This window comes from Trichechus manatus, unplaced genomic scaffold (genome assembly GCF_000243295.1).
Source record: "Trichechus manatus latirostris isolate Lorelei unplaced genomic scaffold, TriManLat1.0 scaffold00101, whole genome shotgun sequence".
In the NCBI taxonomy this organism is placed as follows: Eukaryota; Metazoa; Chordata; class Mammalia; order Sirenia; family Trichechidae; genus Trichechus; species Trichechus manatus.
The window spans coordinates 7212560-7227969 of NW_004444037.1; the positions used below are offsets into that span (position 1 = coordinate 7212560).

Below are 15410 nucleotides of genomic sequence, written 5' to 3' on the forward strand. Positions count from 1 at the left end.
TGGAGCCCTAGAAATTTCACCGAGGTGGAAGGTGCCTGAATTTTTGTGGGATTAATTTCCTACCCTCTAGCACGCAAATGTTTTACCGATAAGTCCAGAGTCATTGACACTTTTTCCATACTAGGTCCAATCATCATAATGTCATCAATGTAATGGACCAGTGTGACATCTTTTGGAAGGGAAAGGCGATCAAGGTCCCTGCAGACTAAATTATGACCTAGGGCTGGAGAGTTGATGTAGCCCTGAGGTAGGCAAGTGAAGGTGTATTGCTGGCCTTCCCAGCTGAAGGCAAACTGCTTCTGGTGGTCCTTTGAAACAGGTATGGAGAAAAAGTCATTAGCCAGATCAATAGCTGCATACCAGGTACCAGGAGATGTATTAATTTGCTTAAGCAATGAAACTGCATCTGGAAAAGCAGGTGTAATTGGAGTCACCACCTGGTTAAGTTTTCGATAATCTACTGTCATTCTCCAAGATCCATCTGTTTTTTGCACAGGCCAAATAGGCGAGTTGAATGGGGGTGTGGTGGGAATTACCACCACTGCATCCTTCAAGTCCTTGATGGTGGCAGTAATCTCTGCAATCCCTCCAGGAATGCAGTATTGCTTTTGGTTTACTATTTTCCTTGGTAGGGATAGTTCTAATTGCTTCCGCTTCACTTTTCCTACCATAATAGCCCTTACTCTATTTGTCAGGGATCCAATGTGTGGGTCTGCCAGTTGCTGAGTATATCTATTCCAATTATGCATTCTGGAACTGGGGAAATCACTATAGGATGGGTTCAGGGACCCACTGGACCTATTGTGAGATGGACATGAGCCAAGACTCCATTAATAACCTGACCTTCATATGCCCCCACTCTGACTGGTGTGCCACAGTGATGTTTTGGGTCTCCTGGTATTAGTGTGAGTTTAGAGCCAGTATCCAGTAATCCTTGAAAAGTCTGATTATTTCCTTTTCCTCAGTGAACAGCCACTCTCATAAAAGGCCGTAGATCCCTTGGGAGGCTGGGAGAAAGATTAACAGTAAAAATTCTTGGCAGTGTATTGGAGTCCCTCCTCAAGGGGACCTGGCCTTCCCTTCATTCAAGGGGTTGTGGGTCTTTGAACTCCCTCAAATCTTGGAATTGATTGAGGGAGCGTGACTATTCTGGCGATTCAAGTTAGACTACTGTTCACCTGACCTAGAATTCATCAATTTGTACAGATCAAGTAAATATTTAGTAGACTTCCTATCTGTTTCACTTCTAGGTCACCATAACTAAGTAGCCAACTAAATAAGTCCATGTCATGGATTGAATTATGTCCCCCAAAAAATACATGTATCAATTTGGCTGGGCCGTGATTCCCAGAATTGTGTGGTTGGCCTCCATTTTGTGATTGTAATTTTATGTTAAAGAGGATTAGGGTGGGATTGTAACACCACCCCTACCCAGGTCACATTCCTGATCCAATGTGTAGAGCAAGTTTCCCTGAGGTGTGGCCTGCACCACCTTTTATCTCTCAAGACATAAAAGGAAAGGGAAGCAAGCAGAGAGTTGGGGACCTCATACCATCAAGAAAGCAGTGCCAGGAGCAGAGCGCATCCTTTGGACTGGGGTCCCTGCGCAGAGAAGCTTCTAGTCCGGGGGAACACTGATGCGAAGAATGCCGACAGACAGAGAAAGACTTCCCCTGGAGCTGATGCCCTGAATTTGGACTTTTAGCCTACTTTGACCGTGAGGAAATAAACTTCTCTTCATTAAAACCATCCACGTGTGGTGTTTCTTTTATAGCAGCACTAGATGACTAAGACAGACCATATGAGTCAGACTATTCTGATTACTGCTTTGACTCCGCTGTCCACTACTGTAACCACGTCCACGTTGTCTTTGTCAATTGAGTGCAGCCACTTGGGCCCTACTACCATGGGGTCCAATCAGCCCTATTGTATTTAAGTATCTTAATTCATTTAGGAAAGCTCTCACTGTCAAATCTGACTTACATAAAATAGCAATCACAGCAGTCTTCAAGGATGCTGGAGCTCCCTTCACAAATTTGTTCCTCACAGTTGTGGTAAAAGGTGTGTCCTCTGGGCACTCCATGTTTGGGTCTGTGGGTCTAAGCTGATAAATCCACTCTAGCATGCCAATTTCCCTAAGCCTTTGGATACCTTCTTCGACAGTATACCAAGGCAGGTCTGGTACTTCAACTTGATTTAGTGTAGGCCACCTTGTAATCCATGCTTCAGCAGCACAGCCAAATAAACTATTAGATCCTTTCCTAACTTCTCCAGTTGAAACATTGAATGAACAATCTGTGCTTAGTGGACCCATATCAATAAACTCAGACTGACCCATCTTTATAATCCTTGCACCATTATCCCACACTCTTAATAGCCATTCCCACACATATTCCCCAGGTTTCTGTTTGTATGTATTAGAAAAGTCAAGCAGTTCTTTTGGAGTGTAGCGTACCTCCTCCTGGGTCACACTTGGAACTTCACCTTTTGGGGCTCATTGGGACTTAAGTTATAGGTCTGGAAGCCAGAATGGGTAGTGTGGAATTGTTTTGAGAACATTCAGCATTGTCTTGTAAAGCATCTGCCTCAGGCTATGCCCCAGGCAATGGCTCAGGCACAGGCTCTTTAGAGGCAGCTGGGCTACGGCTAATCTCATTAGATGGGAGTGGAGGGGCTAATGGTTTTTCTGGGCAGGGTGGATTAGCAGACAAACATGAAGTAATCTCTTCAGATGGGAGTGATTCTGCTGGCAGGAGTGATTCAACAGAATTTAGGGGCTCCGTGTCCCCAGCTTCCTGATTATCTGCCCATATGTCCCCATCCCACGTTTCAGGATCCCGAATCATGGCCCAGCCAAGACAATCTTAAGCATCACAGTGACCCACAAGGTGTATACAAGTGAATGGTATGATATTGTTAAAAACAGAAAGTTGTGCAGCCCTCAGAAATAGCTTTACCTGCTTCATTAGATAGTGTGGATTTACCTTACTATTCATTCTATTCCACTCTATCCTGTGTGGGCCCACATATGAACTTTAAGGGGGGGATAGAGGATGTGTTTCAGGATTAGAAAATAAAACCAAAATGAAAAGTTGAAAATAATTGGAATTCTGTATAATTGAGTCTCTTTAATGATTTGCATAATACAAACATGACATGACATAGTAGAAAGATTACTAGTTTTAGAAGCCAATTACTGGGTATGAGTCCTGGTTTTGCAATTTTTAAGTTGAGTGTACTTAAGTAAATGTGTTGGCTTCTCTGGGGCTCTTTAAATTGTGGCAGTGATGATGGCTTAGTTCATGAGGTAAGAATCAAATGAGATGATAATTAAGAAGTTGTTTTGTAAATTCTGAAATGTTTTAAAAATGATTTATATAGTGGTATTTAAAAATATATTTTAATATTATATTTTATCTGCCTTTCAAAAACTTCCTTTATTTAGCCATGAAAAAAAGAGTTACACTGTTTTTGGGTGGGCCTAATAATTAAAAAGATGTTGACCAGCTGTTCCTGAACTTAAGAGAAAAAACTAAGCAAGACAAAGTAGGTTTATAGTAGAACTTAAAGGGTTTAGATTAGGTATAAATAAGATCTAATAGCAGCATGATTTGTTTGAAGCAATAGGTTTTTTTTCCCAGCCATATTATAAAATTTTCTTTAGATGCCTTCAAAAACTGAAAGTAACTTTTCATTTGTTTGTGTTGAGTTAGGTAGAGTCCTGCTGAAGATGTAAAGATGATTAATTTAATGTTATGTCTGTTGTTCACTTCTAACCCAAGAGCTGTACATCTATTTGATATGTTAGTCTGGAAATATTTATAGAACCTGAACTCCTTATAAAAGTAACAGTTGTAGTTTTCTGGCTATTTTGTGGCTGTCTACAAAATTTAATGTAGTTAAGTTGTCAAGGCAAAAAATTGGTGAAGTCATTGCTTTAAAACTTTCATAAGGGAAAGTCTAATTTCCTATAGTTGTAAGTGTCTAGGTAATCTATACTAAAGTTATTTTATTCATGAAAATTAAATTTCTATATTATATTCCAACTTGTCCTATATAGGGGAATTTCTTGAGTTGGAGTTTGAGTTTTCTATGTTTCAATATGTATCAGTAGGAAATGAAGATGCTGACAGTAGTTATCCATATGTGTATGCAGGTAGGTGGAAAAGACAAATGTACTAGAAATAAGTTTTCTATATACCTAATGAGAAAATTCTTACCTTTGATTTTAGTATTACTACTACAGCTAGTACTAGTACTAAGGAACCCTGGTAGCTCAATGGTTAAGCGCTTGGTTGCTAACTGAGAGGTCCGTGGTTCAGATTTACCGGCCACTCTGGTGATCTGCTCCAATAAAGATTACAGCTTAGAACACCCTATGGGGCAGTTCTTCTCTGTCACATGGGGACCCTATGAGTCAGAATCGACTCGATGGCACACTACTACCACTAGTACCACTACTACTACTACCTCTACCATTACCACTACCACTACCACTACTACTACTACTAGAGCCTTGGTGGCACAACAGTTAAGTGTTTGGCTGTTAACCAGAAGGTTGGCAGTTTGAACCTACCCGGACACTCTGCAGGAAAAAGACAGCAATCCGCTTCCAAAAGATTACAGCCAAGAAAACCCTATGGTGCAGTTCTAGTCTGTCACATAGGGCCACTAGGAGTAAGAATTGACAGCACCTAACAAGAACAAAAAACATTAAACAAAAGACATTACTACTATTACTAGTACTACTGCCATTTATTGAGCTGTTTTGTGCCAGACATTGTTCTAGGTGTTTTAAGTATATTAGTGCATTCAGTTTTCACAATAATCTACTGAATATGTGCTATTACATCCCCATTTAACAGATGAGGAAACATGATGGAGAGGTTGAGTAACTCTCCTAGGGACATAGAGCTTGTATGTGGCAGAACCCTAACCTTTTGTTGTCTGCTTCTAGACACCGTGGTCCTACCTATTCTGCAGCATTGTCTACAACTAGTCTACTACTCTGGCCCTGTTGTAATAGCCCTCTGTCTATTGCTTATACCCTCATCAGGAAAATGGAGAGTTTTGCACAGGTGGAGAGGATAAAAAAATTACATAAAATTCACTATCATGATTACAGTGTGGATTTGAATGAACATTTCTTGACTTACAAAATTCAACATGAGGAACTGATTTATTTGAAGCATCACTAGTATGAAATGTTGCCTATTGGATCAAATTTTATGAGACCACTATTGTAAAAACTCATGGAAAGGCTTACACACAGAAACAATCTTTGATGGTTATGAGGACAGGAGGGAAAAGCACTAACTAGACAATAGGTAAGTGGTAACTTTGGTGAAGATTACACAATACTGGGGAAACTAGCACAACTTGACCAAGGTAAAGTCACAGAAGCTTCATAGGCACGTCCAAACTTCCATAGGGATCGAGTTACTGGGCTAAGGGCTGGGGACCATGGTTTCAGGGGACATCTAGCTCAATTGACATAACATAATTTATAAGGAAAATCTTCTTAAAATAAAATCTTGTGAGTGGCCAACTAAGATACATCTACTCGTTCCACTCCATCTGGAGCAAAGCAGAATGAAGAAAACCAAAGACACAAGGGAAAGATTAGTCCAAAGGACTAATGGACCACAACTAACACAGCCTCCACCAGACTGAGTCCAGCACAACTAGATGGTGCCTGGCTACCAGCACTGACTGCTCTGACAGGGACCACAATAGAGGGTCCCAGACACAGTTGAAGAAAAATGTAGAACAAAATTCTAACTCACAAAAAAAGACTGGACTTACTAATTTGATGGAGACTGGAGAAACCCTGACAGTATGACCCCTGGATACCCTTTTAACTGAGTACTGAAGTCACTCCTGAGGTTCACCCTTTAACCAAAGATTAGACAGGCCCATAAAACAAACAATAATACATGTAGCTCAACCATGTATACAAGACTAAATGGGCAAACCAGCCCAGGGGCAAGGATGAGAAGGCAGGAGGGGACAGAAAAACTGGACGAATGGCAGTGGGGAACCCAAGGTCAAGAAGGGAGAGTGTTGACACACCACGGGGTTGGCAACCAATGTCACAAAGCAGTATGTATATTAATTGTTTAATGACAAACTAATTTGCTCTGTAAACTTTCTCCTAAAGCACATAAAATCATTATGACTATATTAGAGAAAAGGTAGTGACTTAACTTCCACACTCAACTCGGATGCTGATATAGGAATACAGTACATATGTGAATCATCATGTAGCAGTAATAGTGTGACTTGGTGAAGAAGTGGGAGCAGGAGACAGCATAGATGCCAACAAATATGCCTTTGATCTTCAGTGCCGATTATGCAGAGAACAAGAATTAATTCATGAGTGTTAACTTTGTAAACTTAAAATGGTCATGTGTGATGTGGAATTTAGTATGATCCTTTAAGAAACTGTTTAGGACAGGAAGTAGACATAAAAAAAAACCTGTAGAACATATTTAGACAATTGGAATTATTTATATCAACAAAAAAATGTTCAAGGAAACATGATGCTGCATCAGTGTTAGAAATTATGGACACTATGAATCTCTCCTAAAATATTTTAATAGACAAGGATCAGAGGAGTAAAAGACCTAGTGACTTTAGTATATGTGAACATATCAAAATTGTATTAATAAAAATAGTCAATGTAATTAAGTAAATAAATTAATCTATTTCAAACTCTTGAACTTATTGAATTAAAGGCCGTGGCCATAAGACAATATCATTCATAGCAATAGTAAAGGTAGTAACAACCGCACAACTACTTACATTTATTGTGAATCAGGAAAGTATTTTTATGTGCATTATCTTATGTAATGCTAACAATGACCCTGTGAGGTAGTCGTTATTATTACCTCCATTTCGTAGATGAGGAAACTAAGGAAAAGAGAGGGTTAGTTATGTGCACAAGGTCACACAATTAGCAAGTATTATTCAGTAAATATTTAGTGAGTGTGCCTACCACGGACCGGGCACTGTCGTTGGTAGTGGGTAATTAGCAATAAGTAAAACGAGTCCCTGTCTTCATAGAAAACCTTACCTCTATGAGGGAGACAGACAACAAACAAACATGGAAACATGTAAGTCAGATTGTGATAAGGACTGTGAGTGTATAGAACAGTAAAGCCCAGGAAGAGGGGAAGAGAGTGCTGGGATAAGGTGCTGGCATGGGCTCTCACTCTTTTATACAGAGACGTATATGTTGTTGTTAGGTGCTGCCGAGTAAGTTCCAACTTACGGTGACAATATGTACAACAGAACGAAACACTGCCTAGTCCTGCACCATCCTCACAATTGTTGCTATATTTGAGCCCATCATTGCAGCCACCGTGTCAATCCATCTTGTTGTTTGTCTTCCTCTTTTTTGCTGACCCTCTACTTTACTAAGTCCTGCAGGGAGTGGTCTCTCCTGATAACATGTCTAAATTAATGTGAGACAAAGTCTCACCATCCTTGCTTCTAAGGAGCATTCTGGCTGTACTTCTTCCAAGACAGATTTGTTTGTTCTTCTAGCAGCCTATGGTATATTCAGTATCCTTCGCCAACACCATAATTCAAAGGCATCGGTTCTTAACTGGACTCCCTTGTTCACAAGCATATAAGGCAACTGAAAATACCATGGCTTGGGTCAGGCGCACTTCAGTCCTGTGACATTTTTTCTTTTTGACACTTTAAAGAGGTCTTTTGCAGCAGATTTTCCCAATGCAATACATCGTTTGATTTCTAGACTGCTGCTTCCATGGATGTTGACTGTGCATCCAAGTAAAATGAAATCCTTGACAACTTCAATCTTTTCTCCACTTATCATGATGTTGCTTATTGGTCCAGTTGTGACTATTTTTGTCTTCTTTATGTTGAGGTGTAATTGATACTGAAGGGTGTAGTCTTTGATCTTTATCACTAAGAGCTTCAAGTCCTCTCACTTTTAGCAAGAAAGGTTGTGTCATCTGTATATCTCAGACTGCTGGTTAGTTTTCCGCCAATCCTGATGCAGCGTTCTTCTTCATATAGTTCAGCTTCTCGGATTATTTGCTCAGCATACAGATTGAATAAGTGTGGTGAAAGGAAACAACCCTGATGCACACCTTTCCTGACTGTAAACCGTGCAGTATCCCGTTGTTCTGTTCTAACAACTGCTTCTTGTGGTCTATGTGCAGGTTTCTCACGAGCACAATTAAGTGTTCTGGAATTCCCATTCTTTCCAGTGTTATCTATCTATCTATATATATACATATATGTTTATATATATATAGAGAGAGATTTGTAGGAAGAAGAGAAAGAGGTCCCTGTGCTTGGGATGCACAAGGAAGATCAAGGAGGCCATGTAGCTGGAGTGGAGGGAGTAAAGAGGAGAATGGTCAGAGTATGAACCTAGATTTATCTGATCCCACCGCCACATTTTAATCACTACACTGATCTGATGTGACAACCACACTGTTACTTAATCTACTATGGTCTTGGAGACATACAGTATTAGCAAGATACATATTTTCATGGAAAAGAGGAGAGGAGTGAAATCCTAGTCTTGAAATTCTGAGTTGAGAGTATGTGAGAAATCCCTGTGGTTTGGGGAGGGATGCTTTGGAGTATAAAAATAGAGAATGCTGTGGACCATAGGTTTGGGAAAATGAGACTGTAACTCCCCTGCTCAGAATTCTTCAAGTGATTCTCTATTGCCTTCAGAGCTTTAGAGGAATTAAGTAGCTTTCCCAAAGCCCCAAAGCAAATATGAGGAAGAACTTGGATTCAGACCCAGGGCTGAATGATGATAAGGAGTGTATTCATAACCGTTAAGCTATGCTGTTCTCCTTAGAGTGGGAAGTCAGTCACATGTTCCCTGGCTTCCCAGTCACCCACAGAGAATCAAATCCATAAGCCTTGGCAAGGAATGTAGCTCTGGCCTTCTCTTTTGCCCTTACGTTTACTTGCCCTTCCCCTTGAGCAATACAGTACGTCTTACAGTGTCAGATACTCAGGACTCGGCACATTCTGAAATGTCCTTCTCCCTTTTGCTTTGTAACTAGAATTTTATATCTTCCTTGAAGGCTTTCTTTACCACTTTCCATCCTAGACTGAGTTATAACTCCTTCCCTTTGCTGCCTCTGGAGCTTCTGTATCTTTGTACTTGTTCATCATCTCCAATAGAAATCATTCCCTGAGTCCATATCCTCCAAGCCAGGGTTGGAGCCTTTCCTCTGGGCTCCCAGAGAAATCTATACATGCACTGATCTTGGCTTTTATCACACTGTGTGTGTGTCTATGTGTGTATGATTTCTTTGCTTACATGTCTGCCTGTTCTTCCACCCTCTAAGTCACTGAAAGCCCAAGCCTTATTTTTATCTCTGTCTCAACCACTGAGCATAGGGCTTGGCATGTAGTATACCTGTTCATTTAAATTAAACAGGATATTAGATGCACAATTATGATGATGACAGTTTGGATCAGATTAAAACAAGTGGAAAATGTTGAGCAATGATGTTAGTTCACAATAAAAGAAATAGGATATTATAAAAATAACTTTTTTTTTTTTTTTTTTTTTTTACCTAAAGGAGCCCTGTGGCACAGTGGTTAAGTGCTTGGCTGCTAACTGAAAGGTTGGCGGTTCAAACCCACCAGCCGCTCCATGGGAGAAAGATGTGGCAGTCTGCTTCTGCAAAGATTTACAGCCTTGGAAATCCTATGGGGCAGTTCTACTCTATCTTATAGGATCACTGTGAGTTGGAATTGACTCGATGGTACACAACAACACAACAACATAAAATAATTGCTTAATGAAAGATTATTATGTGCCAGACATTAAATGCAGTGCTAAAATACATCATTCCATTATTCCAAACCAAATTCAAACTTGAAAGATATATCTTATTAGGTATAAGTTTCAAAACCAAATTAATATCTTATTAGATATAACTTTTAAAACTAAAATTTGAAAATGCATTTATTTTCAAATTATAACTAAAAGGAATAGGTTAAATGGGAATGTTGGTGGGGCTTTGAATGGAGGGAAAAGTCTTTAGAAAGAGACAGAAGTCATCTTTGTTTCTTTATATTCAGTTTTTAAAACATTACTACAAATGTGTATACTTGGCTCCAAGGCAGAGATCTTCCAGAAAGAACACTGTACTCATTCATAATTTGGATATGGCAAGTTGGGTGATACAGAAGGCCATGGGAGAAGTGAAGCCAGATAGGACTATGCATAATGCAGTGCTTTGAGCCATTATCAACTGTTAATTGTGAAGGCTTCAGTAAGTGCCATCCTTGCAACTTAAGTCCCAAAGCAGGATCCATAGGCCATGGCTACTTAGTGTGATTCTGATTTTCCTTCAATAGGACACTTACTCATTGGGAAATCTGCTGAGTAATTTTTAATAGGAATTCTTACCGATTGCTTTATGTTTCTTAGAGAAATATGTTATCTCAAATGACATACTTACAATCACTGATAAAACATTTTTAGGCATGTTTTTAATATTGTCTTACATAACATTTATATGTTATTGTATTGGTTGAATTGTACTCTGAGATAAATTTTAATGTAAAATTTTTTAAAAAATTGCATAAATAATCCTAATTTTCCCACACTTCTCATAGCACAATGTAAGTTTTCTTCCTTTTTTTTGTTTTAATTTTATTGTCTCCTTAATTTCTCAATATTTTGTGCCAATGAAAATCTTCTTTATTTAATCCTAATACTTGGAGTCTGCCATATAGTAGGAAAGACTACACTAGTGCTGAAAAAGATATTTAAAAAATTATTTTGCCTTTCAATCCTTTTCATTTTCCAGTAGAGATATGTTCTAAACCTCTTTTTTTGGTTTTACTACAGTGACACTGCAGCCAAAGCCCTCTGGGAAGCCTTACTGAGCACCAAGCACAAAGAGGCAGTGATGGAAGTTCGGAGACATCTAGTGGAAGCTGCAAGCAGAGAAAACCTGCCAATCAAGATGAGTATGGGTAAGCATATCCACTTCACCTAGGATAGAAAGTGATTGTAGGCTCTGACGAAGTTTATTTAAGACTGCTCAGAACTGTGGGTCAACTCAGCCAACGTGGAATCTAGGTAAAAGTGTTGAAGGAATTTGTAAACTACTGAAAGATTAGGGAAGGAATATGTACACACTAACTGCTTTGATTAGCCTCAGCTTTGGGGAATCTAGGAGAGTCCTTGTTTACGAAGAGTAGTTCTTTTAGTTTTTTTATTTGAGCTAGAAATATCAGAATTGGTCTGGGCCACCTCCCCTTCATCCTCTTCCACCTTCCCCCCCCCCCCTTTTTTAAAAATATCCCTCTCCTTCACCATTATGACCCTGAGAGAAAGTTCTTTTATTGGTTTAGAACTAACGAATGAACTACTGTACTGGAAAAACAATTGAGCACTTAGGCATGCTGTGGTCTGGCTTCTCACCCTTAGAGTGGTTTACTAATTGTTCAGTCACATAATTGTTATCACTTTTTCATCGGGGAATGACATACCTCATTTTTCTCATTACTCACTTTTTCACATCTTACATTGACTTCACTATTAGAAAAATCTGGCTGTAAATGGAATTTAAGTTATAAATGGATTTTTTTCTTGTGATATATGTCAGAGAACCACAAAACTAAAGTTCTGATATTAGAAAAGGAATTTGGCTTTATTTTTCAGTTAAATAATTATATCAATGTGGAAATAAAGATGGACATTGAATCTAGTTAGTTGATAGAATTTATACCTAGAAACTTGCAAAATTTTATTTCTCTATTTTTTAGAATTAGAGTTCTTAACTTAGAATCTCTTCTTAGTAAATATTAGTACATGTTACTGAGTAGGAAAACTTTTCCTTGCTAAGATTTGTAGCCCAGAAGCAAGGCCAAGATGACGGAGTAGTCAGACGCTTCCGTTGGTCCCTTTTACAACAAAGACCCAAAAAAAGAACATGTGAATCGATTGTATATGATAGTCTAGGAGCCCTGAACATCAAAGACAAAGTTGAGGAATTGGACTGAGTGGCAGGGGGAGAGAGATGGTTCAGAAGCAGTGAGGAGTTGCAAGACCTGACCTGGTGAGAGCCGGCACCCTGTGGACCAGATCGGCTGGTGTGTGCGGTGAGGCAAACAGTGGCGTTTGGGATGCATTTTCCACGTTGGGAGAGACCAAGCAGTGGAGAGTCTGCTCAGGCCTCCAGAGCCAGTGAAAAGCGACACTCAGTTGGCAAAAGATAAGTACATGCATTTAGCCTACTGTGCAGATCAAAAGACACCACGTTTGGGAAGAAACTCTCACCCATTTACCTGCTCCGTCTCTGCATTGAGTCCTGGGCTGGCTTCAGTGACTGCCAAGTCCCCTGGGCTGGAAGTAGGACTTGTCACATGCCCTGAGCCATTCTTGGGGACTTGGAGAGGGAACAAATTAACAAATAGGAAAAAGTAATCTGCCAGCTCCTGTAAGCCAGGAACTCATGGCAGGCACAGCTCCTTTGCCTAGGCACAGGCATAAAGGATCCACGGACTTTGAATGCCTTTCATCCTGCATAGACCAGTGTGGGCCCATTTCAACAGCGTAGGCCCTCATTAGCACAACACACTAGGGGATATACCTGAAGCCTAACTCCACTGTATCAGCTATATGGTGGAGTGGCAGGTTCGTGACATTTGATACCCCTCTGCCCAATAAGCAGGGTCCTCACCTACCCACATCGGGGGCCTGAGGACTGGTGGCTCCACCCACACCATCTTAGCCACCTGAGACAGGGGTCCAAGAATAAGTAGTGCCTCCCAGTCCTTATAGCCAACAGCATTGGGTACCCATAGTCTGGCTGAAAAACCCACCTACCTATGCACTCTAGTAAACAGGGATACACTTTCTTGCCAGACACTCAGGGGCAGTCGTCAGCCCCCTACCTTGCTCAACATGTAACCCCCTACTGCAGCGAGATACCTGTGCCTACTCCAATCACCCCTGCCTGTCTAGGACTGTAGGTGAGAGCTTGCACCACACACTTGGTGACTGACTCCCTGGACACATGAGCTGAATCCATACAAAAAAGTAAGCAGACTTTTGGGCTCACATACCTGGTAACAGATCTAACCACCTGGTCACAGGATGTTAGAGCTTCAAAGGTGCCAACAATCAAACTAGCTCACATGAGCAGTATATTTGAGCATACCAAAACAAAACGAAACAAGAAGCTATGACACAGGAAGCAAACATAAAATAAATAAATATAATAACTTATTGATGGCTTGGAGACAACAGTCCATATCAAATCACATAAAGAGGCAGACAGTGATGGCTTCAGCAAGCTCCCAAAACAAAGAATCAAGAAATTTTCCAGAAGAAGAGAATTTCTTGGAAATACCGGAGGCAGAATATAAAAGACTAATATATAGAACTCTTCCAAGAGATCATGAGGGACACTGCAGAACACACCAAGGAACATACAGACAAAGCAATGAAGAATTAAGAAGATTATAGAAGGGCACAATGACAAATTTAACAGGCTGCAAGAAGCCATTGAGAGACAGCAAACAGATATCCAGAAGGTTAACAATAAAATTTCAGAATTAGACAACTCAATAGAAAGTCATAGGAGCAGAATTGAGGCAATGGAAGTCAGAATTAGTGAGATTGAAGATAAAGCACTTGACACCAACTTATTTGAGGAAAAATCAGATAAAAGAATTTAAAAACATGAAGAAACCCAAAGAATTATGTGGCACCCTATCAAGGGGAATAACCTATGAGTGATTGGAGTACCAGAATGGGGGCAGAACAGAAAATACAGAGAGAATTGTTGAAGATTTGTTAACAGAAAACTTCCCTGATATCGTGAAAGATGAGAAGATATCTATCCAAGATGCTGATCGAACCCCACAAAGGTAGGTCCCAAAGGAAAGTTGCCAAGACATATTATAATCAAACTTGCCAAAACCAAAGATAAAGAGATAATTTTAACAGCAGCTAGGGATAAACGAAAAGTCATCTACGAAGGAGAGTTAATAAGACTAAGCTCTGACTACTTAGCAGAAACCATGCACACAAGAAGGCAATGGGATGACATATATAAAGGCTTGAAGAAAAAAAAAATTGCTAGCCAAGAATTATATATCCAGCAAAACCGTCTCTCAAATATGATGGCGATATTAGGACTTTTCCAGATAAACAGAAGTTTAGGGAATTTGCAAAAATCAAACCAAAATTACAAGAAATGCTAAACGGAGTCCTCCGTTAGAAAATCAGTAACATCAGATAACAACCCAAGACTAGAACACAGGACAGAGCAACCAGATATCAACCCAGATAGGGAAGTCACAAAAATAAATCAAAGATAAAACACTGAAAATAGGAAAACAGAGATGTCAATATGTAAAAGATGAAAACATTAAAACACAAAAGAGGGACTAAAAAATGTAGTCATAGATCTTTCATATGAAGATGAAGTCAAGGTGATATAAAGAAATAAAAGATTGGTTTAAACTTAAAAAAATAGGGGTAAATATTAAAGTAACCAAAAAGGAAACTAACAATGCTACACATCAAAATAAAAAACAAGAAAAACATAAAGACTCAGCAAATACAAAATCAACAACAATGAAAAAGATGAAAAGACAATACATAAAGAAAAATGACTCAGCAGAGAAAATTAAGTGGAACAAAGAAACTGTGAAGAACACACAAAAAAAGACATCAGAATGACAGCACTAAACGTATACCTATCAGTAATTACTAAATGCACCAATAAAGAGACAGAGAGTGGCAGAATGGATAAAAAAACATGACCCATCTATATGCTGCCTACAAGGGACACACCTTAGACTTAAAGACATAAACAAGCTAAAACTCAAAGGATGGAAAAAAGTATATGAAGCAAACAACAATCAAAAAAGAACGGGAGTGGCAATGTTAATCTCTGACAAAATAGACTTTAAAGTTAAGTCCACCACAAAGGATGATGAAGGACACTGTATAATGATTAAAGGGTCAATATACCAGGAGGACATAACCATAATAAATATTTACACACCCAACGAAAGGGCTCCAAAATACATAAAACAAACTCTAACAGCATTGGAAAGAGAGATAGACAGCTCCACAGTAATAGTAGGAGACTTCAACACACCACTTTCAGTGAAGGACAGAACATCCAGAAAGAAGCTGAATAAAGAAACGGAAGATTTAAATGCCACAGTCAACCAGCTTGACCTCACAGACATATACAGAACACTCCACCCAATAGCAGACAAGTATACTTTCTTTTCCAATGCACATGGAACATTCTCTAGAATAGACAACATATTAGGCCATAAAGGAAGCCTTAACAAAATCCAGAGCAATGAAATACTTCAAAGCATCTTTTCTGACCATAAAATCATAAAAGTAGAAATCAATAACA

At 39.4% G+C, this 15410-nt stretch overlaps 1 protein-coding gene across 3 annotated transcripts in view; it reads left to right on the top strand.

The window, feature by feature from the left end:
* The window catches only part of SCFD2 (sec1 family domain containing 2), a 547542-nt gene that overhangs the window by 52989 nt on the left and 479143 nt on the right, over window positions 1–15410 (top strand). For all 3 annotated transcript variants that reach the window (XM_004382903.3, XM_023737347.1, XM_023737348.1), the window contains exon 3: window positions 10865–10992. In XM_004382903.3, the coding sequence (XP_004382960.1) occupies window positions 10865–10992 (128 nt within the window). The remainder of the gene's footprint in view (window positions 1–10864; window positions 10993–15410) is intronic.